Source organism: Branchiostoma lanceolatum, chromosome 2, assembly GCF_035083965.1.
Source record: "Branchiostoma lanceolatum isolate klBraLanc5 chromosome 2, klBraLanc5.hap2, whole genome shotgun sequence".
Lineage (NCBI taxonomy): Eukaryota > Metazoa > Chordata > Leptocardii > Amphioxiformes > Branchiostomatidae > Branchiostoma > Branchiostoma lanceolatum.
The window spans coordinates 20,096,543-20,123,350 of record NC_089723.1 but is presented as its reverse complement, the minus strand read 5'-3'; the positions used below and the strand labels follow the sequence as shown (position 1 = coordinate 20,123,350).

General features: G+C 42.5%; 1 protein-coding gene and 1 long non-coding RNA gene across 2 annotated transcripts; both read right to left on the bottom strand.

Moving 5' to 3' along the window:
- Positions 1–89: 89 nt before the first annotated feature.
- On the bottom strand, positions 90–2,771 carry LOC136427831 (uncharacterized). Its single transcript, XR_010754522.1, has 2 exons — positions 2,258–2,771; positions 90–1,850 (listed from the first exon to the last, which is right to left on the bottom strand). It is a non-coding gene; the product is annotated as an uncharacterized lncRNA (long non-coding RNA).
- Positions 2,772–3,770: 999 nt separating this feature from the next.
- On the bottom strand, positions 3,771–26,356 carry LOC136427814 (laminin subunit alpha-like). The gene is made up of 26 exons (XM_066416992.1): positions 25,394–26,356; positions 17,716–17,873; positions 17,293–17,373; positions 16,978–17,086; positions 16,432–16,587; positions 15,938–16,047; positions 15,373–15,537; positions 14,095–14,249; positions 13,719–13,824; positions 13,216–13,312; positions 12,721–12,834; positions 12,077–12,214; positions 11,834–11,911; positions 11,395–11,555; positions 10,679–10,861; positions 10,036–10,181; positions 9,335–9,476; positions 8,666–8,808; positions 8,111–8,276; positions 7,589–7,729; positions 7,047–7,231; positions 6,589–6,697; positions 6,138–6,296; positions 5,281–5,426; positions 4,702–4,890; positions 3,771–4,428 (listed from the first exon to the last, which is right to left on the bottom strand). The coding sequence occupies exons 1-26, from the start codon at positions 25,506–25,508 to the stop codon at positions 4,353–4,355; spliced, it is 3,528 nt and encodes a 1,175-aa protein (XP_066273089.1). The 5' UTR covers positions 25,509–26,356; the 3' UTR covers positions 3,771–4,352.
- Between the last annotated feature and the right edge of the window lie 452 nt (positions 26,357–26,808).

Here is a 26,808-nt window from a genome sequence, read left to right as displayed (position 1 = left end):
TACATGTATTAGGTATAAACTACAAACATAGTCAGTTTCTTCTAGACTTTCAGGAGTGACTAACACTTAAAATGATTGACACAAGGCTGTTTTCTTCTTCAGTACCTTGTGGATTTTTTTCCTTTTCATTGTAATTTGGCATGTATATTATACATGTAAATTCATGGATTGATCATAATCGTACAGCACAAATGTCAAGAGACATAATATTTGTGTACTTTGAGGATACATTTAAGTTCATCAGTTGTGAAAATTACAACATATACACAATGTATACATACAATACACTGACAGCATAGCGATACATCCCCACGTTGTCTCAATGCTGACAACATGTGAGTCAGCACTTAGAAACTGCCCCTCCCAACAACTGTCTGTGATCCAAACAACGTTGTCCTTTTTGTGCACCCAAACACAAAGCACCACTTTATCTTGGCTTTTCCACCTTACTGTCTGCCTTAGCAAATACAAAAAAGCCTCCTTCTTTCACTCCAATTCAAAATACGCCTTGTTGTTGGGGATATCCTATTCAACCATTATTCATTCAAGTCCTTGGACTTTCCCATTGCTTTTCAAAGCAACACTAAACCCCGTATCCTGGCGAATTCATACCACAGCACACTTCTTTCTATTTCTTTTCTACCACCAACGACCTGTTTTACTTTACTTTCTTCTTTCAGACCAATTCTGTCCGAAACTTACATTCCACCCAGCTTCACTGCTCTGAACTAAAGGGTACTACTTTTGAACGTGTTAAATCACAGACGAGTCATTTTGTTCCTCCGCCGATAAGAAATTGCCAAGTGGTTCGGGGGTGCTCATTTCAGCAGACTCTATTCTTTCAGTGTCTTTCGAAGTGCATTGTTAGCCCTTAAGTCAAATGCCTTGATGAAACATAGTTAATAACTTTGTTTGCCTTCTGCTGAACGATGTTACAAAGTTGAGTTGACGAGTCTTTTTCACGGCGGAGGAACTCTGTGGAGGAGCTGGTGGGGAGACTTGTTCTTGCCTCTTACATTAGTCATGTGGTAAAACGGCACAACACATGTATATGTAGGGAATAGGGTGTTTTCATAAAATTTTGCTTCGCTACAGTCGTCAAGAAAAATCTTCTCACCTTTTTCGAAATGTTCTGTCGGCTACCTCTCAGTGCCAGTATCAACTGCCACCGGGCTGACAAGTGACACATAGCCTGGGTTGACATCTGTCTCTGTAACAATGTATTTAACTATTTTGTTTGTAAGGATATGAGTCAACCTCGGCCACAGCAGGGAACGTCTGACAAAAACAATTCGATGGTTCGATGACCTGCAAAGGTCACGATCGTGATAGAGGGATGGTCTCACAGGTTCACTCGCCATTTCTAACTGAAATCTATTTTGTAGGTAATACAAAACATTTTGTAGGTAATAATTTGGGGATTTTTTTCAAAGGTTTCCAAATATCATCATCATTTTACTTTCCCCGAATTTTTTTAGTAAATATGAATCCCCTTTTCCCTCACGGGTATTGAATAAAGTGACATACACTTTGAACTAGTACAAGAGAATTCTGTCTGAGGCATTGATAGATATATTGGGACTTTCAGTGAAAAACGTCGAAGGAAGTTGCCATGAATTGGTCACCTCTTATGAGCTTAATGTTGACTATTGACTGTTTAAGTGCGCCAACTTGGAAACCACCCCCGAGGTTGCAGCGGCGTAGTAACAGAGCAACGACAGGGAAAGGACAATGGTACGGTGGGTCCTCTGTTTGTCATCCTCTTCGCCTTACGATCTGCCCGGGGTGTCTACCGCACAGTGTACCCCGATCCTGGCTGCGTGTAGTGCCGCAGGAACAAGGGGCTTCTCCTGTAGGAAAAGCACCATGTCACATTTATACGTTGTCGGAGTTGTAGTATATCTGAATCACCCTTAAGTTATGGCATTCTGTCAAAGATAAACTCAGATATGCATTGAATATGTTCATGTGCATATATTATATAAATGTCTGCCATGGCAGGATAGGCAATGGCTTTTCCTCTTTTATATTTATAGGCCATGTATATCTATTTACAAATCACTTCTAGACTCCATAAAGTAAGAATAAGATAAAAGAAGACTTCTTCTCTTTTCAATTTGTCAACTAGCTTTAAAATTTGTTACCCCTCCCCAGCTCCACCCTTTACCCACACCACTGCTACACGCGTTCACGTATCCTCTCAACCTGTATGTTGACATGGACCGTTCACATGTTGCTGTATACAATAATGACCTACCGTTGTCGTAGCGACGGTTGCCTGTTCATCTTCAGTCGTACGCTCCAGCTTCCACTATTGTACACACTAGGCGGTAGACAGGGCGACCGGTTGGACCACACGGGAGAGAAGATGTAATAGATCTGCTCGGTGAAGTACTTCCTTCGGGCCTTCCCGGCTGCGAAGCTGCAGTCGTAGTTGAACGGCCTCTTGAGGACCACCTCGCCCCCACCGGAGGATTGCATCACCGTCATGGAGGGTTGTTAGTCTGCCTGGAGCTCTTAAATCTCGACTTCCCGCGGTGTGATGTCTTCTGAAGCTTCACCCCCGGACCCGAACCACTTGGCAGCTTGGCACCGCGGATGTGAGGGTACGATGGTGCGAATCCCCTGCTGGAGTGCAACTCTCGCCCCTGCCTTGTTAACATGCCTCCAATAATAACTTCCCTCTCATGTTACCAATGTGGGGTACGCAACTTGTGGGGCCAGGTTCAAGTTCAATCTGTCACTGCACAGATATGATCTAAATTATAACATTAATGCATCTATAAAACAAACTTGGGTAATGTATTTCGTAGCAATGCTTTCGATCATTAAGAAGAATAATTGTCTATCCCAGACGGTACACGTAGAAACATATAAGGTACATTTAAAATGGGCCAACGGCAATGTCATGTGTCTATTTATGTAATCATGTCCTTAGAGGTAGGGCAGAGTTCATCGTTGTTTTCTCAGGGAACAAAACTTTCAACAAGTTGTCAAATTTTAATTTGAGAAATGTGTGAACAACCACGTACTCTTTACAAAAGAGGCAAATTTAGAAATATATTGAAATCATGCAAAAGAGGAGAAACGCAGTGCGTACGATGAAAAGGACATAAACGAATGAGTTATTGCAGACAGTTGAACATTGATGTTGCAGCCACTGCTCGATAAATCGTAACCTGTCAATTTAAAGCTGCGGCTATGGATTTTCGGCGTGTCGATCTCAGCGTGTGGCCGCCGATAACGTGCTTCCGTAAAAGAAGGCAAGTTCACCGCAGACCAGTGCACCTCTCTTCGCGTAACGGGGCTACATGCATGTTCAATATAATACAAATAAGGGATTAACAACATAATTCCGCTTGGGTAGATAATTCCGCCACCCTGAAAAGATACGTCGAAACCTAACATCCCCCGTATAATGCACTCCATGCATATCTGCGCTAGAGATCTCTTAAACCCACTGTTTTTCAAATTTAAGACAAGTTGGCGGATTTATGTAAACCGGCAGGTTAATGTTAATGGATGTTTATACAGAACAGGTAAACTAGAACTGAGAAGGAGTGATCTAAAATATGTGTGAGGCACTCTCTCCTACTATGTGGGTCAGAACCAGCCAGATCCGTCGAAACCATATAGCCGAGATGTTCTTACTATTGCTGGTAGAACTTTACATTACACTAATGAAATCATAATCACGCTTCTTCTCCAATTCTTGTGCACCAGATCTAAATCAAAGCCTGATAGAATCAAGTAACAGACGTAACATGAACTAAAATGAACTATGTTTATTTTTCTACACCACGAATAGGCCAGTTTATACTACATGTATAACGATCACAACTCGGATGGAGGTGCGCAACATATTTCTCACCGTCTTCTAGTTCCCCTGCTATCTTACAACTCAATAAATTAGATAAAAATATAAGATTTCATTATTCTACCAGTTGATAAATTATGCTTCTACAAAAGTTAATTATCTGCCATCATTCAAAGATTATCATGCATGCAAGGACATACTTTCTGTCTAATATTGAAAATACCAAGGCATATCTAATATTGTGTCATCTGTGTGCTTGGATGGTCATCATCTCACTTGGAAACGTTTTCGCCTTCGTTATCACGTACGTTTTTATCTTATGAATGACTTATTTTGAAATACGTCTGCAGTCCTCGTCTTATCATTTTGGTAGACAGAGGCCATACAGTTTTGTTGATGCGCCAAAACAGTATTATGGTAGTGGCCGACTTCCAGGGTTTAACTGAAGGATGGCGCTGTTCCGCTAGGTGTCCTTTCTTCAACGCCTTCAAAGCGTCACGATGTCACGTTGATTTCCTCACCTTGCAGAGTCACCTCAACAAGACCCAAAGTTGACGTCTTGACGCTGCTTCTTGTTCACAAAATCTATGACCTCTCCTCTTGTGTTGTCACTGGAAGTTGAAATCAGTACCAAAACACTCATTAAACTGTAGGTTTCTAAACTAAAGCTCATCTGTTACGCTTCACACTTCGATCATTTTGATATCTATTAGTAAAAAAGATGCACTGATGCTGATGGGGAAATTAAACTACTCAATAAAACGAAACGGAACGTTTAAGCCTTTTTTTTAAAATACAATGTACAGCTCTTCTTGTCAATCATTAGTCTGGTCATTGTAAGCATCTGATACCTACTATTAAGTAGTAAAAAAGACATAACCTACTATGAGACAAGCAAGTGTTTCATGCATCCGACAAATCGGTTGTTGCTGTCGACGAGCCATGTCGGTCCTGACGTCAAGGGAGTCATCCCACGAGCCACGCCCCCTAGCAGCAGCTCCGGGGTCTGCAGCAAGACATCCTCCACTTCAGTAGCAGGGATGTCCCTCTTGTCATCTATTTGCATAGTTAACCTGGAAAGAGGAGTAAATCAGCTGATACAATCCAACGACTACAATTCACACATTTATGTTCAATCGAACCGTTTATATAATGAAAGAAAGTTTATTTTCAATTTATTTCTAATAAGTAATTAGGAAATATCATACACAATGCTACGTTGTCAAGACTGAAAAACTGAGAAGACTGCTGTCTTATAGTTCTACTCATGTACACAAAGTGACCGTCGGGTCTTGCTACGTGTTGATCACTCAGTAAGTGGGTCGCAATATTCACCGTTAAAAGATGGTAACACCAGATTCGATTTGAAGTTGATTTAAAAAACAAACATTTGATCATTTCAACTCTTATCTAGAACTTGCTCAGTCGTTCTTCTAGGTATCGATGGCAAATAAGGTCCATACCTCGTGCCTTCTTTAGAGACCCTGACGTAGTGTTCTCTCCCATCGTCGTACCGTGAGAGACTCGTCAGTCTTCTGGCTTGATCACCTGTTGGGTCCCCGAACATCGCAAATAGGACACTTCCGTTGGTAATAGACACCGCCCACGACTACACAAACAGCAAGAACATATACATGTTAAACAATGACGTTCTTTAATTTTGATAATAAGTATATAGAATATGAATGAAATCATGGGTTCTAAAATACAATTGTCTACTTGTGGATCGTCGTAGGCCTGTGACCATGACAGATGTCTACATAAATTTGTTTTTGATGCATACTTCAGGTATGATATAACGTAGTCCTTGGCATGTAATATGTAACTTCCAAGCAGATCTAATGGTTGAGAAGACCATTTCCAACTGGCAGAAGAAGTTTTCATTGCAGTTGCCAGTTGGATACGGTCTTCGTAACCATTAGATCTGCTTGGAGATTATGTAATATGTGCAATTACATCTCCTAGGTAGTGCTAGGGTCACATTTCCCAACCGGAGCCCAGCCGGGCAGTTTACGGGAACGAAAAGTATGATATGAAAGACAGCAAAACACACAGATTGTAAAAAACTTAATCATCAGCATAATGTGTGTACATAACTCAACGAACACTTGTAATTCTCGTTTCCGCAAACAGCCCAAGCGGGCGCCGGTTTGTACATGTGACCCTAGCATTACCAAGAAGATGTAATTCCACATATTACCCTAATATTAGTCAGCCACCGATTAATGTGTGCATTCTTATTGTATAAACGTTTACAACAGGTCTGTGCCTTCTACCAGAAAATAAAAATGATAGAAAATAGAAAAAAAATGAGCCGCACGTTTTTCTCCGTGTCTCCCTTCACGTACAGCATCAGCCCGCTGTCCATGTCTGTCCGGAATGCGAAGGTGGCGTCAAAGTTGCGGTACACGGACCGGCCGCTCACCCACGCCATCTGCAGGTAGTTCGTGTCAGGGTTGATGAAGTGAAGCTCCTGGACCTGAAGCGAAAATAGACGAAACAAAACTGGCGAAACCCTTGATAAATTGTTAAGCACCAGGAAAAGAAAGCCAACGTCTCTCGAACCTGTCTTTTTGAGCTTCATATAAACTTTAACTTTTGTCTATAATACAGGTTTACTTATAAAAGGGACTATCAGCACCTCATTTTGTAGTGGAAATGTTTTTTTCTTCTTCAACGTAACAAAGCAGACAATGAATTGTTTTTCATCGTAAGTCATAACCCAAGCACAATGTGGTAGTTTAGCCACACCTGGAAGACTATGAACTCACCAATGACGGACAGCCACCTATGATGCCGCCGTTGAAGATTTCTATCTGCCTGTACATCCGCTGGATGTGTAGATTCATCACACACCCCTCGTACACCTGGGACGATATCCTGGGAAGGTTAAGAAAACAATATCATTTGTTGGTCTTCCTAGTTTAAAACACATGTATCATCAAGCAAGCGCCGTATGGCTCTTTTAAACTGAAATTGAAGATAGCACTTTTCGAACCTCCCTTTGTGATTATGAACAGAGTAACTTACTAGTGCTTCGAGTATTTATCGGCTACTTAGTAGTAAAAAAGGTTACAAACCGTATATAGTCACATACAACATTTACACCTAAGTGCCAACATCACGATGACCAACACTTTGGATTTTACACGTCATAAATAGATGCGAGACCTTTTATGACCATTTTACGAGAGTATCATACAGACATTGCACTGCCACTGGGTCTTACTCATTGGGTCGTAACGATGACGGGAGACCCCCGATGTACGCCTGGCTGCCGATCTCCTGCGAAGCTTCGCGAGACGGTAGCTCCATCTCCACACACTTGACATCCTGGTTGGTGATGAGAGCCAGAAACCGCTGGGAGCCATGTCCGTCACACTGAGGCGTGGCGGTGTTGGTCAACACGGTGATCTGAAACAATGGCACCAGAGATGACTATGTTCGACTTGCGGTACTCTGGAGACTGCGACAGCTGAGCCACCGCTGAGTGACCAAATGTGTGACAGATCTCTCACAATATTTATACATAAGAATCTACTTTTATGAAATTTGTTGTCTCTCAAGTCTTAGTTTTGCATCAATTTGCCAATATAAAATTAAGGATTGTACAAATCTAAGCAAGATCGCTGAGGGTTCTCTGTCTAATGGATCAAGTTTATGTGTTAAAAACACGGAGTTGGTCATTTATGTGACAACGACGTCTCTCTATTCAGTAATTGATTGTCTTAGCTTGTTAACTAACCGTTTGTCGTTAATGTATTAACTAACCTGTATGAACCCTATGGAGAGCTGGTTGAGCATGTCTGTGACGGTGTTATCCGACTGTACCACTGCGGGAGGGTCTCCACTGCCCAACTTTGTCTTAGCCACGAGTCTGTTGTCCAGCAGCTCCAGGGAGATGTAGTAAGACTGCACACGGACAAAAAAAGAGGCCAAGACTATTATTATCTGCCATCTCTTACCACTTGTTCAAGTATGCTGGAATGTTATGTATGTGCGAAACATCATACCAACTACACAGTCACCGATTTTTACAGGAGTGATAAGCAAGATTTTAAGCTACCACATACATTTTTAAGTCCACGCTAGTACTCACAGGCGCATGTTAATCCATGCATTTCTATCGAATTACATTTATTCATTCGCACGTTGTCTGATAAGTCTGGGCTTTATTTCATTCGTTCAGCTTGTCACCAGGAAAATGTTGTAATCGCGAAACTGTCATAGGACATTTTGTAGTCTCTTCATTTGATCATTCGTTTATTACCATTGGTTCAACCAATCAATCACCTTATCTCCCAGGAAGAAGAGAAGACCTTCCTCGCTGACAGGCCTGATCATCATCTGTACGATGTTCTCCTGTTTGAAGATGTCGACAGAAGACGTCCGGTCGGGGTTGGTGTAGCTGAAGGCGCTGCCGTCAAGGTAAACACTCCGATAGGACTTGGAGGCTTTCCTGACAATCAGAAAATAAAGCTAGCCCATCGAACTTTGTAGAGAATGTTAAAGATATAGATATTAATCTCAAATTGACTCTCGATCGTGTATTCACAGGTTAACACAGGTAAGAAACGAGTGCAAGAGAGTTTTTGTATTGGCAGTTTTGAACAGATGAAGACGCCATTCTGAATTGATCATGAGGCTTCACGTCAAGTTTCAACTTTACAATTCTCTGGTATAAACTGTGTTGCTGATGATTACAGAATCTATATAGAATTGCCTTTCAAAAGAAGATAATCTTATGTTGTTTTGTGATCTTGTATACATAGAATGTTAGATATAACCTCTCTCTTGTTGCAATCAGCTTGCGGCTCTTTCTACATTTATTAGAAAAGAAAGTCCTACATTTTCCTGTCAGGCTTGATGGTAGGGGACATCAACTTGTGGTGATCTCGAAAGTTCCAGAGACTGATGGGAATCTCACCGATCTTCAGGTTGTCAATATTTCCGGTGAAGCTTTTTCCATCCAGTGCCATATTCTCTGGAAGCTGGGTTAAATGATAGGGTATAGATTAAACCAGATCAAATTTCTTGGTACTTCGTGACGCTATGATTGTTTGCTTCCGTCAAAGTTTACTGTGTAGGAAATCCGAATTTAAGTTGTACGAGATACTGCTTTTAGGAAGAAATGTCTGGAGGTGCCTGGATACATATAATATAAAAGAGACAATGCAAGCTGATACTGCTAGCGTTTTTCTACTCAATAGCAAAATACTTGCTTAGTATACTTATTGGCAATATACATCGATAACCACGATGTTATGCAGTCAACATGTATTTGTATTGTATTTAGTGACAATGAAGACTGGCAAGTCATTACACTGGGTCAGCTAAGGCAGCTCTCGCTGGTAACGGCTAATCCACAAAAATACAGACGAACATACAACTGTTATATATAACCTCGCTGTCTGGCCTATGTAACGTTACTTTATGAATCATTCATTTATTCCTATCTTACGCAGAGATGAGCAGAGATATCGATGAAAACGGACGGTTGTATAAACAGTAACCTACGTTTGAGCCCTCCGGCACGCCTCCAACCCATATCCCAGCATCCTCCGGGAGATCAAACAGGATGTAGTTGGACCCGTCAGTTCCGGAAGTTTCAAGGTTAGTGGAATCTGACTCTACCTTGACCTTGGCAAAATTACCTACCCTAAAAAAAAATCAACAATTACTCAGAATCATTTTCAAAACAGGTTAATTTCAATTGAAGCTTATAGATACACACATGCACTCGGTTTGAGAAAAATTTAATCGTAAAATGCATGTGATTTTATCTATTACACGTACTCTATCTATTACAAGATAAAGATCATAGCAGAATTAGTACTAGCTCTCACTGCCTGAATATCTTATCCATCCATTTGAGTGAGATATTAAAGTTAAAATGGGCAATGTTAGATATCTAAGTATGTTTACGAAATAAAACAAAACGAACGGACACGAACCATATACCAGCTCTCATTCTATTGTGTACCATGTATGTGTAATAACATGTGTATAGATTTATTAGGACTTAAATTTATGTAAACTGTATCTTAGTTATATATTTTGTCTGACACTCATCACCTCTTCCCTCATGATCTCAATGAAAAGTGGCCTAAAGGCCAAGTTAAGCTTCTCATGAATGATGTCATGAATAAACAAAGAATAAAGAATAAACTTTAGAATAAAAAAAGGTTCAAACGAACAAACAAACAAACATCGGATACCTTTCGACCTTGATGTTGCACCAGCTGTCCAGTGCCAGGTTGGTCCGGTAGGCGGACACGAAGAAGCGGCCGGACCCGCCGCTCAGGTCAAAGGACGCGCGCACCTTCCCCGCTACCAGCTCCAGACCGAAGTAATCCCCGGTGGCCTGTTGGGTGATACTTAATCATTATTAACCAGACATTGTAACATTTGGCATGATTCATTTTTGTGTCTTTCAAAATGTAATTCAGACCCATGCCAAGGAAGGATTGATGGATAAAAGTAGAAAACTTCGAACGTCTTATAATGTGACAATGCAGCATTGTCACATTATAAGACGTTCGAAGTTTTCGACCCCATATTGATGTTTGATTGATGCCCCTCCCCTTATTTGAAGCACAAATGCGCTGGTCAATTGATAATGTGATTGGCTTAAAGTCTGATTGCATACCTGACTGGCTATCACATCAAAAAATATACATGCACCACAAACCTTCTACTATTAGAAAATCACAATAAGAATTTGCCACCCCATATGGGGCCGGTATGTTCTCTGGCCAATGGCCTACATAGCCACGTTACCGACATGTCGTCCTAGACTATCCATCTATGCACCTGTTCTTCTACACTAAGATAGTTTATAAACCACAATTGGATACTGACATTCTTGGGATCCCCAATGAACAATATCGTCCCGTCGTGGTCCCTTGGCTTGACGTCCAGTGACAGAGTGAAGTAGTTCTTGTGGTTGGACAGGTTCTCCAGGACTTCCGGCTGCTCCAGCCTGATGGCCGTACCGTGTCGGTTGGCAATGCTCGTCCGTCCGAAGTTCATCGGAATGGCTATCTGCAAACATAAATTAAACCAAACAGGTAAAAAGATACAAAAACCTGACGTTCTAGTGCAGTACCAAGGTCACACACCAGGGGGCCCAAAATTGACCTTGATATTTGTCTTTCCAACACATATCCACATACCAAATACCATCACAATCCATCCAGAGGTTTTTATGTTATGCTAACTACTAAAATCTGGAAACACGCTCACACACACACACACACACATACACACACACACACACACACACACACACACACACACAGACGCACCCAAAACAGTTCCATATTTCATGGAGACAATAAAACACACGGGATGAAATTGAACTAAACGTATGAAATGAATAAGACAGAATTCTACATTAAAGTTAGGCAAGTTAGATCTTAACCCTCGATACATCGTACCTTCATCAGCAAAAAAGACCTTTAGATGATTTTTTTCCAAAAGGTATTTGTGATTCAGTACAAAATGTGTCACTTTATCCAAAAACAAATTTGATATCCTCTTTTTAACTTTATCTAGTGACAAGTATGCAGCCCAACCTGCGCAGCCTTGTACCGAGCCTTCCTGATCATGTCCTGGATGGCCTTGATGCTCTCAGTCACCCTATCCTTGTCCACAACAGCGCTTGTGTAGGCGAACTGCATCTGTAGCTCCTCCCGGATCTCCTTCGCTTCTGCGATGCTTGAATGCATGCTGCTCACTGCAGCAGAGAACCGAAGGCGTACGAAGTAGAACAGCTTGAGGTACGAATTACGTCCAAACGTTCCAGAGAGTTGAAACAGCTACAACTTATCATGGTGGTAAACGACATGCTAAGCCCATTTCCGAATCTGTAAACCTATTATCAACTATTTCGAGTCTTTCAGTGAACGTCGTAGTGTCATTTTGTAGTATAACTATGGTTAATTCTGTAGTGTGATAAACGCTTTATGTGGCTAGAGAGAACCTGATCGTGATTAACATGAATGTTTAGCTCACGTTTGCTCTTTGTGTCAGCGAGATCCTCCTTGATGGAATGTCGCTCGGACCACCGAACTGCCTCCTCCAAGTCGCTAACTGGAAGGGAAAAAACACTTGAATGTATATTGCAAAGTTGTTTGACAATTGTTGACCAAGGAATGGCGTTAACGATTCCACGGATGTTAAAGTTTGAATAGTTTAAGGAATGATGCTTTGTGTAAACTGAAACATAACTAAGGGGTATATTATGGCCATAATTACCACTCCTAGCTTGCTCTGACAGTCCAGCGTCAACCAGATATTTTCCCGAAATGATGTCCTCAATGGCAGCGTTCGCCCGCGCGACTTTCCTCTTGCTCCTATTAATCTTCTTTTTCCGGTAAATGGGTGGGTCTGGACCTGTGTGTAAATAGAACGCCATTTTGAATGATAATTTACACGTAGATTATCTTGAGTCAGTAAAATCTATACTAACCTATCAAGAACAGGCTAGTACTGGAACTACTGAAGTAAATTTTGCTTTGTTTATCATCATCATTTTTTATCATCAGCCTTTTAATGGCAGTTCGTTCATTCGTTCGTTCAGACCATTGTAGTGTCTAGTGGCACATACTCAGTAAGTTTCCTGCCTTGCTGTTTCAGTAGCAGGGTATATTTCTACAGGGAGGGGTTGCTAGCCGTTCCCATTTAACGTGCTCGAGGCACCTTTTCGAAGACGGGACCCGATTTCACGTTTCTTCCGAACGACGGTAAACCAAGCCCCTTTCCAGGATGGAACCAGGGTCTCCCAGTTACCGAACTGAATTGGAACCAGCATTTCAACTGTGAGGTTGCTGACAGTTGAGCAACAGGGACATTCGACTTTATACCAGGACACGAGATGTTAAGCCAGCTGTGATTCGTACTTCTGCACCGGTTGAGGGCTGCCTCGATGTTCTTCAGCTGATCCCTCCCGCTGTGAAGCTTCCATGTCATAGCGGCAGCGGTCTCCATCATAGCGTCTGCACGGGGCTTCAGTACTGGAAGACATCAAACGTCATGTTTGGATATTGAGATTTTGAAATGTTTATAGCTTTGGACATTTTAATATTTATCTAATTTAAATGCTAACCTAATTTCTGGTCAAAAAAGAGTTTCTGTATGTACCATTGTTGACACCATTTCGTTTCCTAGAAAGTTTCAAACTTTATTGTTAGATATTGAGATAATATTTTCTTTTCAAGTGTCGTATCGATGGTCATTAATACATCTTTACTGCAAGTGCTTTGCATTGATTAGAAGCGGTTTCGAAACTTGGACAATTAAACGCTTAAGACCTAGTATTGTATCTAAAGAAATATAAACAGTATTTCCATGTTATAACGCTAAGTGTAAAAAAAATGTATAGAACAGTTTTCTACCGTCATCAACTGTGGACTTCCGGCCGAGGGCCTGATCCATCCAGACGCGACTTTTCCGCTTTGGATTGCGGAATCTGATGTCAGAGATATTCTCGAACTGAAAATCAAGGGATCGGGAACATAACAAATACTTATGACTTTATTCTTATGTCATCACCCTTATTATCCTTATTGTTTTTGATGATATCATATTCACAGGAGACCAAACTAGCTAAAAAGGATACCATATACCAGTTATATGCTGCTATTGTATTCGCACTTGTTCTGGTCCAGAATTTGGTACGTAGAAAACATTGCCACATGTCTGTATGTCAACACCGGTTGTACCTACCTGTTTATATTAAACATGCATGTTCTGTATTCATACACACAACATTTGAACAACATGTCACTGCACTCCCCCCCCCCCCCCCTTGTTCGTTATTGCATTTTCCTGCAACTATACTGTTGTCACTGTCATATATATACTTTTCATGACTATGTCTAACCTATCTCTGACTGACCGCTGCTGAGAACTTGTCCGCTTCTTTAATCATGTCCGCCACGTTCTGATATGTCACCAGGGCCTGCAATGCCTTTTGGGATACAATTCCTCCACTAGATTTCAGCCTGGAGTGGTGAGTGAGGGAAGGTAGGTCATAGATTGACCACATATGTAATTTTCTTCACGAAATAAGAACAAATAGCACATCGACATCAATTGCCAGTTGTTTGTCTAGGGAAATTAACTCTTGTCGCCGCAAAATTGGTTGAAGACGTTTTGAGTTTTAAATTTGATGATCATCTCACGCTGAACCATTTGTCATGATAACCATTAAAAAGTTAACACCATCTTTTATTTGATTTTCCACATACTTCAGGTTGGATCAGTACACCTACCACTCTATGTCCCTGGTCCTGTTCCTCAGGTACTCGGCGTGCTGTTTTGCCGCTTCTGTCAGGTTCTCTAAGACCGACATGTCCCCCACTTCATGCACACGCTCGTACATGGCGATGGTGGCAACAGTCTGTCTGGAGTTGTTCTTTAAGATGTTCTGGGAGTATAAAGATTTTCTTATATTCCTAGCCACACACGTCCATGTACTAGCTTCATTAATTCAGTTTAATGCACGGTAAAGTGTTAGCGCCCTCTATCTGTTAGTTCGCTAACTGCGGCATCTTGAACTTCATCAACCGCACAAGGATAGGATTCAACAAGCATGATTTTGTGGAGCCTCCTTGGGTAGACCAAATCAACATGGCATCGAAAAAGGGACACATAGTACGCCAGGGCTCGAAATACTTTTAAAGACCAATGGTGTCTACAGATTTCCCAAAATGAAGGACCAAAATACGTGACAGTCACATATGCAACACATTACCGTAGTGGTACATGTGGAGTTGGAGTGTTGTCTGTGTCATTTTTACACTTCCAACAGATCTGGAACCGGCACCACACGCTTGCCAAGTTATGATACTATACGACCCCTCGTGTGTTCGTGTCCATTATTATAATATGTCAAGTCGCTTCTCGAATTCGTCGCGGTACAAGGACGCCGCTGTTATTCAGCGGAATGAAATAGAACTGCAACTAAGCCGGCAACTTTGTTATGGCGATGCTGATTGGTCCAATAAAATAAACTGACCAATCGACATAGCCTAATGTTTGATCTGCGGGAATTACAACACCAAGTAACCCGTATGGTTCCCTGCGATGAGTGTTGATTGGCTACCGAGTGGTGACCAATGGGTAAGTTCAATGGATTTCTACATTTTTCTAATGTGTCTTCTGATTGGTTAAATCTAGCATTGACGTTTATTTCCTTAGCTCTTGAATATCCAATGTAAAATCGGAATATTGGAAATATTACTGTTGTTTCTTTTTTAATCCGCTTGGTGACGCCGTTGACACACATCGAAGAGTCTGAGATCCTAATTCTAGTTCGGATTGTAGCCATTGAGTTGTTTCGTTATTACCTCCGTAAAGGAGGTTCATCTAGTGGTGGCGTTAATAGTAATATACGTCTGTTAAATTGAGGGCGTAATCACTATGTCTCCATATTTAAATGAATGCTTTACAATAAAATAACTATTGTGCGATGATAAAGATTTCAGTTGCCATTGCCATTGGTCATTTTCATAACCAGATTTTTCATTGATGGTATGTTCTTGAAGTACCTTCAACTCCTTCGCTCCGTCCAGAGCCCTCTTGACGTCCTCCCTGACGCGTGTAGCGGCGCTGACTGCGGCGATCAGGCTGTTCCCCTCCGCGTGCACGGTGTTCATCAGGTCTCTGCGGGGTCGGTCGGCGTTAGCCGCGTTCAGCTGCTCCGCTATTCTCACCTAAACATATACCAGATCACCACTGTAATTAGTATATACGTGCACTTTTACTCGCTTTCAAGACTATCACTCACTCATCCACTCTCTCCCATAGCTTAGTCAGCCGTCGGGGCAGCATGGCTCTCAGTGAAATCTCTCCACTGCTGGCGGTCTTCCGCCAGTCTGGTCATCTGGTTTCAAGACTATATACGTCATTAAACAATGTTGAACACGCGCAAATATATCACCAACTGGTTGTGTAGGGTAAAAACCCATTCACATACTTGTGTCTGTATACTTTGTACTTTCTACAATTTGCCAATCTTATTATGAACATCACAATCACCATTTACATATTACATTTTGTGTGTATACTTTCTACAGTTTGTCAATCATATCATCTATATCAAATCAAAGGTACCTTTTCATCCGCTCTGTCCACCTGTTGTGCCAGGTCATCCAGGCTCTTTGTAAACTCCGTCTGCTTGTTCCTTATTCTGGTAACGACCCAGCTCTTAGAGTTGTCTTGTGCTGCAGGGGAAACGTAGGCAAATACAGATAAAGCTTATGCATTAAGACAGGCGTCACCACACAGAAGAGCGATTACTGGATGGTCTCTTCATGGATGGTATTCAATTAGAAAAGAAGTACTTTAAGCATGTACCTTTAGTTACTAAACCTCACTGACGAAAGATAGAAGATGCTATCTGAAACGTTTCACCGTTTACAAAATCTATCCAGTTGCCTGAGGAACGTTTGTACGTGTATCTCATCAGCTGGATGTCTAACCTTCATCAACGTATGATTAAAGTTAATATGGAAATATATTTCATCATCGATCACAGACGTATAACTGCAGTATTTCGGAAAACACATGTTTTGTGGTATAACTTTTGATTGTGTATCGTAACTTACTTTCCTCAGCTGCTTTGTTTTCCTGGTATGCCCTTCTTAGAATGGGATTAAAGTTGGCGATCTTCTCGGCCTGCATTTCGTAAAGGTCTCGGCGGGCTTGACGGAGCGTCTTTCTGGTGTCAGACAGGTGTTCTTCCAAGCCATCAAGCAAACGGTCTGGAGCAAAATAACACACATGAGGAGGACTGGAGGTTTATATCCTTCAATGAGGTAAATCATTTAATTTCGCGGTAGGGAGGAAAAATGGAGCGTTCGCAGTGGTTATTACTTTCCGGTTGAAACAAGATGGTAGGCGGGCAGAAGACAAAACGAGCATCTTCGCTGTAGATTTAAGTTCGCTGTGAACATCAAATAAATCACCGCGAACTTAAATGCATTTACAGCACTAGTTTGACTATCCATAGCGTTAAAATCTAGTGTAAAAATTCTACTATCCTTATTTTCACCACAGTTGTCAGTTTCTAGATAAAACATTGTTGCATATTTTCACTTTGATTGGTATTCTGTTTACATGAGAATGCATATTATGATAACTGATAAAATTACTTCTCCTGTCCTTCAGCCTGCCGCCTCGCTGCAGTATCGAGCTCGCCCGCTTCTCGGTCATGGCGGCGCTATTCTTGGTGGAGATGCTGTACACTGCAATCTTCTCCGCCTACAAACAACATGGCAAAACTTTACAAAAGTTGGACAACAAAATAGTGTGGTGAAAGAGATAGGACCAAAGTACAGAACCCTATATATCGAGTTCTAAAAGGCCAAAATAAAACAAATTCAAATAGTTTTATATAAATAAGATTATAAAGATATTCAGATGCACTTTCGTACCAAGAAATTGCAAGAAATATAATACTTTCTTACCAAGAAATCTATTGGCATTGAATCCATTATGGCTTCTCTCGTATCCTTGGTCATCTTGGCCGCCCACCTTTGAAGTTTCTCCTAGAAGTAAGAAAAAAAGAAAGAATCTTGATCACTTATTGACGAACAATTGAATCTAACTTCATTTGATGGTAGAGTAGTAAAAAGCTTCTGTCGTAATGTAAACATGTTTTGCTGGTAGAAATTTTTAGGGGGCAGATATGAAGTTTTAAAATACTGAGCATGTAGAGAAACACGGGGCCAGTTTTATTCATCGTATTTACCAGCTAAGCTATGACATTTCTAGAGACCAGGTGGTTCGTTCGCTGTTACTGTGAGACACTCTATGATATCATGATGAGGAGCTGATGTCGTGCGATTGGTCTCTTCCTGACCAATCAGAAACCGTATTTTATCTCTTACCGACACGTTCCGGTTAGTCTCCGTAAGGCCCTCCAGGAGGAGCTTGTCTGTCTCTGCGTCTTTAAGGACACGCATCTCCCAGTCTAAGTCATTGGAAAATTTCCTGAAGAGTTCCTTAGACACCTCGCAGATGTCGTCGGCTGCCTTGGCGGTGCATTCTGAAAAGGGAAATACAGTTATCAGTATGTAGCGGTTAGCGGTATCTGCAATGTTTGAAAGTCAATGGTATGTAGAGCAATCACAACGTGTTAAGCCCCTTTCACACATTCAGGACCTTTCCACAACTTTGCTCCCGACAACTCACCGACCAAGGTCGATGTTGAATCCATGTTATCTAGCTCCAGTTCGCTCCTCTGATCGCATCCAAGCAGAATATGACTTTCCCGCCATTGATTTTTCAAAATCTAAAGACTTTGAAGGACAACACAAGAGGCTTCTCGGACAACAATGTAAAAGCCAACCTCACCGACCAACTCCCAACTAGAAAATGGCGACATCAAAAACTGCGCATGCGTCGCACCCACACGCTTTCCTAAATCTCTCCCCTCACTCCCCCGCTTCCCCACCCTTACTAACAGCCGACAGAAGCCCCACATTACCCCCCTTGGCTTGTAAAGGTGTTAGGGATGCCTAGAAGTGTGCCGGACTAAACTTTTGTGTGTTAAACGAGCAGAAACTCAGAAAACTTGCCACCCGAAACCAGGGGTGGGAGGGCGAGCTCAAGTCAATACGTCTCTGGTGCCTTCCACGTGAGTTTCATAACCTCCAGCGTACTCTCGCCGCCATGTCGCTGATGATTCTCAGGTCAGTGGTGTTCTTATTATTATTTTTGAACTCAGTACAGGCTAAAACCACCGGACATGGCCCAGGTAAGGTGTGTAGGACGATGCCGCCATATTTCATGTTTACCGATGGGAGCGCCCAGTCGCGACCGACTTTATCATCTTGGTACCCCGTCCTTAGCCTAAACAGCAATGAAATAGCTCCACTGCATAGCCTACATTTTGGTTCTGTTGGCATCTTTATGAGACATGCTAGATACTTGAGAACATCAGACAAGCTTTGCTTGCTCTACATTTGCTCTGTCCTTATGGCGCAGGCCGTCGACCTGGAAACAAATCCCGGTCCCCGGCCCCCAAAATACCCGTGCGGTTCTTGTGGAAAAGCTGTGACTTTCAAACAGAAAGCAGTATGCTGTGACAACTGTGATTTTGGGTTCCACCATGACTGTCAGGGCCTAAGCTCATACATGTACCCCTTTTTAAGTAACTCCAATGTATCATGGATTTGCTTGAACTGTGGTTTGCCCAACCTGTCCACCTCATTCTTTTCTGCCTCTGGTGACCTGTAGTCCCCCAACCCGTTCAGTCCTTTAAGCGATGCCAGCCCAGGAATCCCCCAGGCTGCATCCTCCCCGAAACTCCCTAACCAAAACAAACCAAGGTCCCACGCTAGGCCATTGCGCCTCATAAATGCAAACTTCCAATCGCTTAGGAACAAGAAAGTAGAACTGGAAACCCTAGTAGAGGAGACTAAACCTGACATTCTGGTAATTACAGAGACCTGGTTAGATAGCTCATGTAATATTGCTGAATATATCCCAAGCTACCTCAACATGCAAGTGTTCTACAAAAACAGACAGGACGACAATCATGGAGGCGTGCTTATAGCAGTTTCTAACGAATTTCTTTGTACCCAAGAACCACAACTTGAAACAAATTGTGAAATGGTATGGGTTAAGATAGAACTTGTCTGGTCTAAATGTTTAAACATATGTGCCTACTATAGACCTCAAGTAGGAGATAGCATCAGTCTTGACTGCCTAGAACAATCCATGGAACGCATATGTAATAAACGTAACAATCACGTATGGATTATTGGCGATTTCAACTTCCCAGGCTGGGACTGGGCAGACCCCCAGCAGCCTATACTTAAGCCAGGCTGTCCCTACCCAGGTCTACACCGCCAGTTCTTAGAACTGCTGAGTGACTACAACATGGCACAGGTAGTAGACAAGCCCACCAGGTACGATAATACTCTTGACCTAGTAGTCATGTCAAACGATAACTGTGTCACCTGTGTTCGCACTTTACCTCCCATTGGCGACCACGATATAGTGTCTGTTGAGGCAGACTTGAGACCCAAGAAACAAAAGGCCAAACCCCGCAAAATCTACCTGTACAAACGTTCTGAATGGGATAAGTTCCGTGATGAAATGGATGACTTCAAGAATTCATAGAACTATCCGAAGGCGAAACCTCAGTAGATGACCTATATAATAGGTTCACCTCTAAACTATCAAACTGTGTTGACAAGTACGTCCCCACAAAGATGTCCGGTAATAAGAAACACCTACCATACATGACTCCCGAACTCAAACGCCTAATGAGAAAGAGGGACCGCTTCTACAGAAAAACAATAAAGCTAAAAACACCAGAAAGGAAAGAAAAACTCACCAACTTTAAAAAGGAAATAAACAAGAAAATGAAAGAGTGCTACTGGAAGTACATTGAGGAAATAGTGCTTGACCTCGACCCCGAACAAGGTAAGCAATGTACCAAAAAACTCTGGAGTTTCCTTAAAAGCCAGAAATCCGAACAAATTGTGGTCACTCAGCTCAAAAACGAAGGGAGGCTTGTTTCCGACAGCAAGGCCAAGGCCAACCTTCTAAATACACAATTCCAGTCTGTCTTTACATCCGAACCTGTAGAGGACCCCCTACCTGACATGGGGCCTAGCCCGCACCCAGCTATGTCCGATATTTGCATAAATGTAAACGGTATTAAGACCCTATTAGACAACTTGAACCCCCATAAAGCATGTGGACCGGACCACGTCCACGCATGTGTCCTCAAGGAACTTAGCTCCACTTTAAGCCCCTTCCTCCAGGTGGTCTTCCAGAAAAGTCTTGAAACCGGCTGCGTGCCGGAGGCCAACATTGCCCCAATTTTCAAGAAAGGAAACCGACTTGACCCTGCCAACTACAGACCCATTTCCTTGACATGCATCTGTTCAAAGATCATGGAACACATTATAGCGAGTACTATGATGACACATTTTGATACAAATAACATCCTGTACGACCTTCAACATGGGTTCAGACGAGGTAGATCATGCGAATCTCAACTCATTTCTCTTACTGATGACCTGGCATACAACAGGGAAAACAGGATCCAGACTGACCTTATTATAATGGACTTCGCCAAAGCTTTTGATAAAGTTCCGCATCTTAGACTAATACACAAACTCAAGTTTTATGGTATTACAGGTAAAACACTTGTCTGGATCCAGAATTTCCTGCAAGGCCGCTCACAAACCGTAGTGCTAGAGGGAGAATCCTCGGACCCAGTGCCAGTGACCTCGGGTGTTCCCCAAGGTACAGTCTTAGGCCCAATTCTCTTCCTGGCATACATAAATGACCTTCCTAAACACTCTGCATATGCAAAGGTACGACTCTTCGCCGATGATTGCATCCTGCAGATGGGCATCAGGAACAGGGACGACTGTGAGAAATTACAACACGACATTGACGATATCAGTGTATGGGAGAATAAATGGCTGATGGCCTTCAATCCCTCAAAATGTGAAGTCATGTCAGTCCCCTGCTCTAGAAACCCTGTCTCATTTACTTACTCTTTACACGGTCATCCCCTAGCAAAGGTGAGTAACACAAAGTACCTTGGTATCTCCATCTCTGCAAACCTAACCTAGGGTAAGCATGTCGAATCAATAACCTCCAAGGCAAACAGGACCCTTGGAATGTTGCGACGCTGCCTGAGGATCTCCAGCACAGCGGTGAAGGGTAGGGCCTACATGGCCCTTGTAAGACCAACCCTTGAGTACAGCTGCAGCGTGTGGGACCCTCATACCAAGGACCAGGTGAGAAGGGTGGAGAGTGTACAACGACGAGCTGCCCGGTATGTACTTAGCGACTACAGACGCACAAGTTCTGTTTCAGCCATGCTGGATAACCTGGGCTGGCAAACCCTAGAATTGAGAAGGAAAATTGCCCGCCAGGTTACTCTTTATAAGATCATTAATAACATCATCTCCGTTCCACACTCAACCAGGCTCCTCCAGGTGGCTCGATGCTCCCGCCGCACCAATCACACACAAACTCTGCAGGCCATCGCGAGCAAGAACAACTACTACAGGCTCTCCTTTTTCCCGCGCTCAATCAGGGAATGGAATGATTTAGAGCCTGGTGCGGTGGAGGCAGAGTCCCTCGCCCAGTTCAAGTCCGAACTGGGGAGGACTCTGCTGCATTGAGTCACCCCCTCACGTCTTGTACATATGTAAATATTACCTTCACTGTGTTGTCTTTTGCACCTACAGGATACGTTTTTGTGTATTGACCGCGCCTTTTCCCATGTTTGTCAAATTATAACCCATGCGCAGCTGCCAATAAGCCTTGTTAACAAGGGTTCGGCAGTATGAAAGAAGAATGACCTTGCTTACGACTAACTCCCCACCATGGTCTGGAGAAGGTCGGGAGGCCATGGTCGGCTATGTGTGACAGGGGCATCACGCAAGGAGGTTTATCCCATTCAAACCTACTTGCATCATGTACAAGAAAGTAAAGCGGTCTTCAGTTTTCTTATGATACCTACCAAGTGCCCTATCAATTGAAAGTGTGGGTTGTCTATACAAAAAAAATACATGACAAAGTAGAAAGCCCGACAAAAACGCCTAGAAACACGTCAAAAACCAGCCGAAACCCCTCCTCTGCTTGGAGAGTACAGTTTTCAAATACCTACCTAGTGCCCTATCAATTGAAAGTAATGTTTGAAAATTCTTGGTCAGACATTGATTTTTTCAAAGTGTCTATAGCTATAGCCTATACTATACCATAGGGGTGGGTTAGGGGGCGATTTTAGTCAGCTATAACACTGAAACCATGAACAAGATAATAAAGCGGTCTTTAGTTTTCAAATACCTATCAAGTTCCCAATCAATTGAAAATAAAGTTTGAAATTCTTAGTCAGACATTGATTTTTTCAAAGTGTCTATAGCCTATACTATAGGGGTGGGTGGGGGCAACTTTGGTCAGCTATAATTCTGCAACCATGAACAAGATAATAAAGCGGCCTTCAGTTTTCAAATACCTACCAAGTTCCCTATCAATTGAAAGTAAAATTTGAAAATTCTTGGTCAGACATTGTTTTTTTTAATGCGCCTATACATATACTATAGGGGTGGGTGGGGGTAACTTTGGTCAGCTATAACTCTGCAACCATGAACAAGATAATAAAGCGGTCTTCAGTTTTCAAATACGTACCAAGTGCCCTATCAATTGAAAGTAATGTTTAAAAATTCTTGGCCAGACATTGATTTTTTCCAAGTGTCTACAGCCTATACTATAGGGGTGATTGGGGGGTAACTTTGGTCAGCTTTAACTATGCAACCATGACATGCACGGTACAATAAGTTCCTTGACGGTACTTCTGTCCGACACAGAACGGCACCTCAGGATGTGTTGTTTCAGAGTGAGCAACATCTTGACATGGTTTTATTTGGTCTTTACTATAGTATATCTTTGTGTGTGTCTCCAAGCGGACGAAACCTAGTCATTAACCCATTTACAGAGTTTATTAGCTGGTCTTAAATCGTAATGTGGTGAGAGAACCTGTATTTTGTCCTGTGATTAGTGGAATGTGTAGGGCTGGGGACTTCTGAGATCGCTCTAACCAGTAAGAGTCATATCGTGTACCCCCTCCAACATCGCCCCATGTATCGCTATCGAGAAGAATAAAACTCCACCAAGGCAAAACAGTACATTTATCTTGACATGTTTGGCGTTTGTGAAACAGCCAATTTTCCACTCGCATGATCATCAAGTATGACTGTGCCCGGGTAACTGGACAATCTCATCATGTGTAGTCATGTGAGAAACGTGTCGAAATGTCAAACACCTTGTATACATTCCTCCCATTCCACCCACTTCACTTCAAAACAATCTTATGAAAAATATTACTGGATCTGCTGTTGCTTGTATTTCACAGGATGTGAGGTCTTGATACAAACATCGTCGTGGCGGGAAATGTAGCGATCTAGCCACTTGGAATATTGCCGCTTAGATACTTTGTGTGTAAAACCAGGCGTGGGAACACCGTGCACGGTGGGCCGCACACAAAATGTTGCTATTTGCCTGTTTCATCCGCCGCCATAATTAGCACGCAACAATGTTGGCGGCCCTGTTGTTGACATGCTCATCCATCAAGCTCATTTCTGTCACTCTGATTTATCTACCGAAAACCTGTTGACATCGGTGATCAGTAGAGCTAAAGTGTGTTCGCAGCTCCATTTAACACCGAGGTCCTTCAGTTTACGATGATTCTTCGCACAAATGGGCAGGCTCATGGTTGGCAGCATATTCTTACCCATTTAAAGGAAAACTCGACATGTCTAATTTTGTAACGAACTTGTGAATTCATTTCAAAAGGCAGACATTTTGCAAGCTACAAGCGCCACATGATTTCCAGTGTTCCTAGCATTTGCTTTTTGATGGAGACAAGTAATCACAGAAAGGAAGTTTTCATTTCAGATTGTTGAGGTTATGAGAAAACATTTTGAAACGTCAGTTATTCAGTTGTAAACTGCAGCAAGTCAAGCAAATGGACAGCGTGTTCAACGAAAGTTGACATGAGACGATAAAAGTCCATATCCGCCAGCTACTATTACCTCCAGATAATTACCCCTATGCTTAAGGGGAGATAGGATGGTACACAGCCGACTTGTTTTTCTGAAAAGAACGGCCATGTCTCCGATAGCGCCACGCCACAGGTACAAACCCTTCAAGCTAACAGACATGTTCCCGTACACTCCGTACACTACGCTCTTTTGGAATGATAAATGTAAACGTCATGTCAATGTTCAACGGTTTTCACGATATATATCAGACTCCTTGACAGTTAACTAATTCTGGGAGACCTTTCAGTGTTGTGACAATTAGCTACAGACATCTGGGGTCATTTCGCTGTCCTCGGGCCATGACTCGTCCTCCTCAATTTTCTAACGTGTGCATTTAGGGGTCACACTTCAAAAGAAGATTGGCTGGCTTTTTTTGCTGGCTTCATCGAACAAAGTATGGATAAATGTAGTAATAATGGCACGTTGTATAAGTGTACAAAAGCAACCAAGGTCACACGGCTTGTCCTGTCCTCAGTGACATATCCTCTCTTGTGTCCGCGATTATTTTCCTGATCCGAATGGATTTCCAAACCCCTTGGAAGATATAACTGATAAGTCTGAGACTGACTATTAGAAATAACCAAATATATACTTTCAAAAAATAACGCCGTAGGTCAGATAAGATCAGAGATTCTCTTATCTTATAAGCTAGTGACACGCATGTAGTGATTATCGTCTATATAATTACCATGTACAGATGTAAAGACTGCTAGCTGTCGATTGCAATATGGTTTACCAATAACGTGACTTTATGATTCTTACTGACTTCACTTATATTAATTTCAACGACGTTTCCTTGATATGTACCTATCTCTGCCTTCCAAGATCTTGTCATCTTGAGAGCAAAAGTACGTTCAAGGTTTATAAATTTGGGAGAAACTTTTACTTAGATCTTGCCTCTTCCCAACCTTACATTTTCCTTCTCATATAAAGACAGCTGTAATGTGTAACATATCTAAACACTGTAACCAATTGATAATGTTCTTACCTAAGCTTTTGGCTTCCGTTGAAGGAAATCTCAGCAACAACAATGTTCCCAGCACCTGCACCACAGTCCACGCCATGGCTCTTTGCCTTTTCATTGCACTGTAATCTTTACACATTCTGGCTTCGTTTAAAAGACTACCAACGTAGAAGTCTTTACACAAGTGTTTTGTTGTTGTAATTCCCTCTATGTCTTTCGGTTCGTAGCTAGCTGCAATGATTGTTTGCTATCAGGACGTTGTAAAAGTGTATCCAGGATATACGTTCAAACGATCATGCGGAATTCAGAGCTGTAGTTGTCTTTTATCAGTGGTGTAAGCAGCAACTGTAATTCTCTAGAAAGACCTCCTGTGGCGAAGGTATTATCTCCAGCTATTGGTATAAGCCTGTTTTGTCACGACATATGAAAACTATACTATGATGTGAAGCAAGAATTCCTTGGCTACGTCGCCTAAAAGTCCACGTGCCGGTTCCCTGTGGTGACACACCGATATGACGCCCAGAACTCCCACGACGTTACATCCACATGTACAGCGAGTACCCTGGGATATGTGCTGTAAAATCACAAATATTCAACGGCCTGATGCAGTCCTAGAACAAGCTCTAGTGTCTGTCGGTCACGTTGCACAGAAACTCCATGAAAGGCAGGTGTAATCCCATGGATTTTAAACACAGCGCAGGCGTAGCAAGGTGACATACGTGGATACGTGAGGTGTGTAGCGTCCGACTCCTAGATACTGTACACGTACGTTTGCGAGTGCTAGTCCGAGGTCCAAGACAACGCGAGACTAGCAGCAAGACTGCTGAAAGAAGTATATTTGGATGATCCTTGTCGGGGAACAGGTGTAGGACAGCGAATCTCCTCAGAAACTATGGAAAGCCGAGCGTATTTTGGAACAACACAACTTGCGAGTACAGAAAGGTCGAAAGTCTCCAGAATAATCTCCGTACAATTACATGCGCTGTGACGACAATGGGTTGGTCGGCCTGGCAGTTATTAAACGGCCTGGCCATGCCGCCGGGCATCTACACCCAACCAAATCACCGTCATCATTTCACGCGTAAATACGCTCGAACGGCTGTGTAAGGAACTGTAGACAGGGTATTCATCACGGTAGGGTGACCAGCCGATTAGTTTGCGACACCTTAAGCTTCTTGCGTGTGTTGTGTGTTTTCCTTGATCCTGTTATTTTAGAGGCCAATGGATCCAAGTTGTGGGGACAGCACGACTACATACACACACAGTCACACACACGAACACACACACGCGCGCGCGCGTACACTTACACACAGTCACACACACAGTCACACACACACACAGTTACACTCATACACATACACACACACACACACACATACGCACACACACACACGCATTCACACACACACACTCATACGCACGCACACATACACGTACAC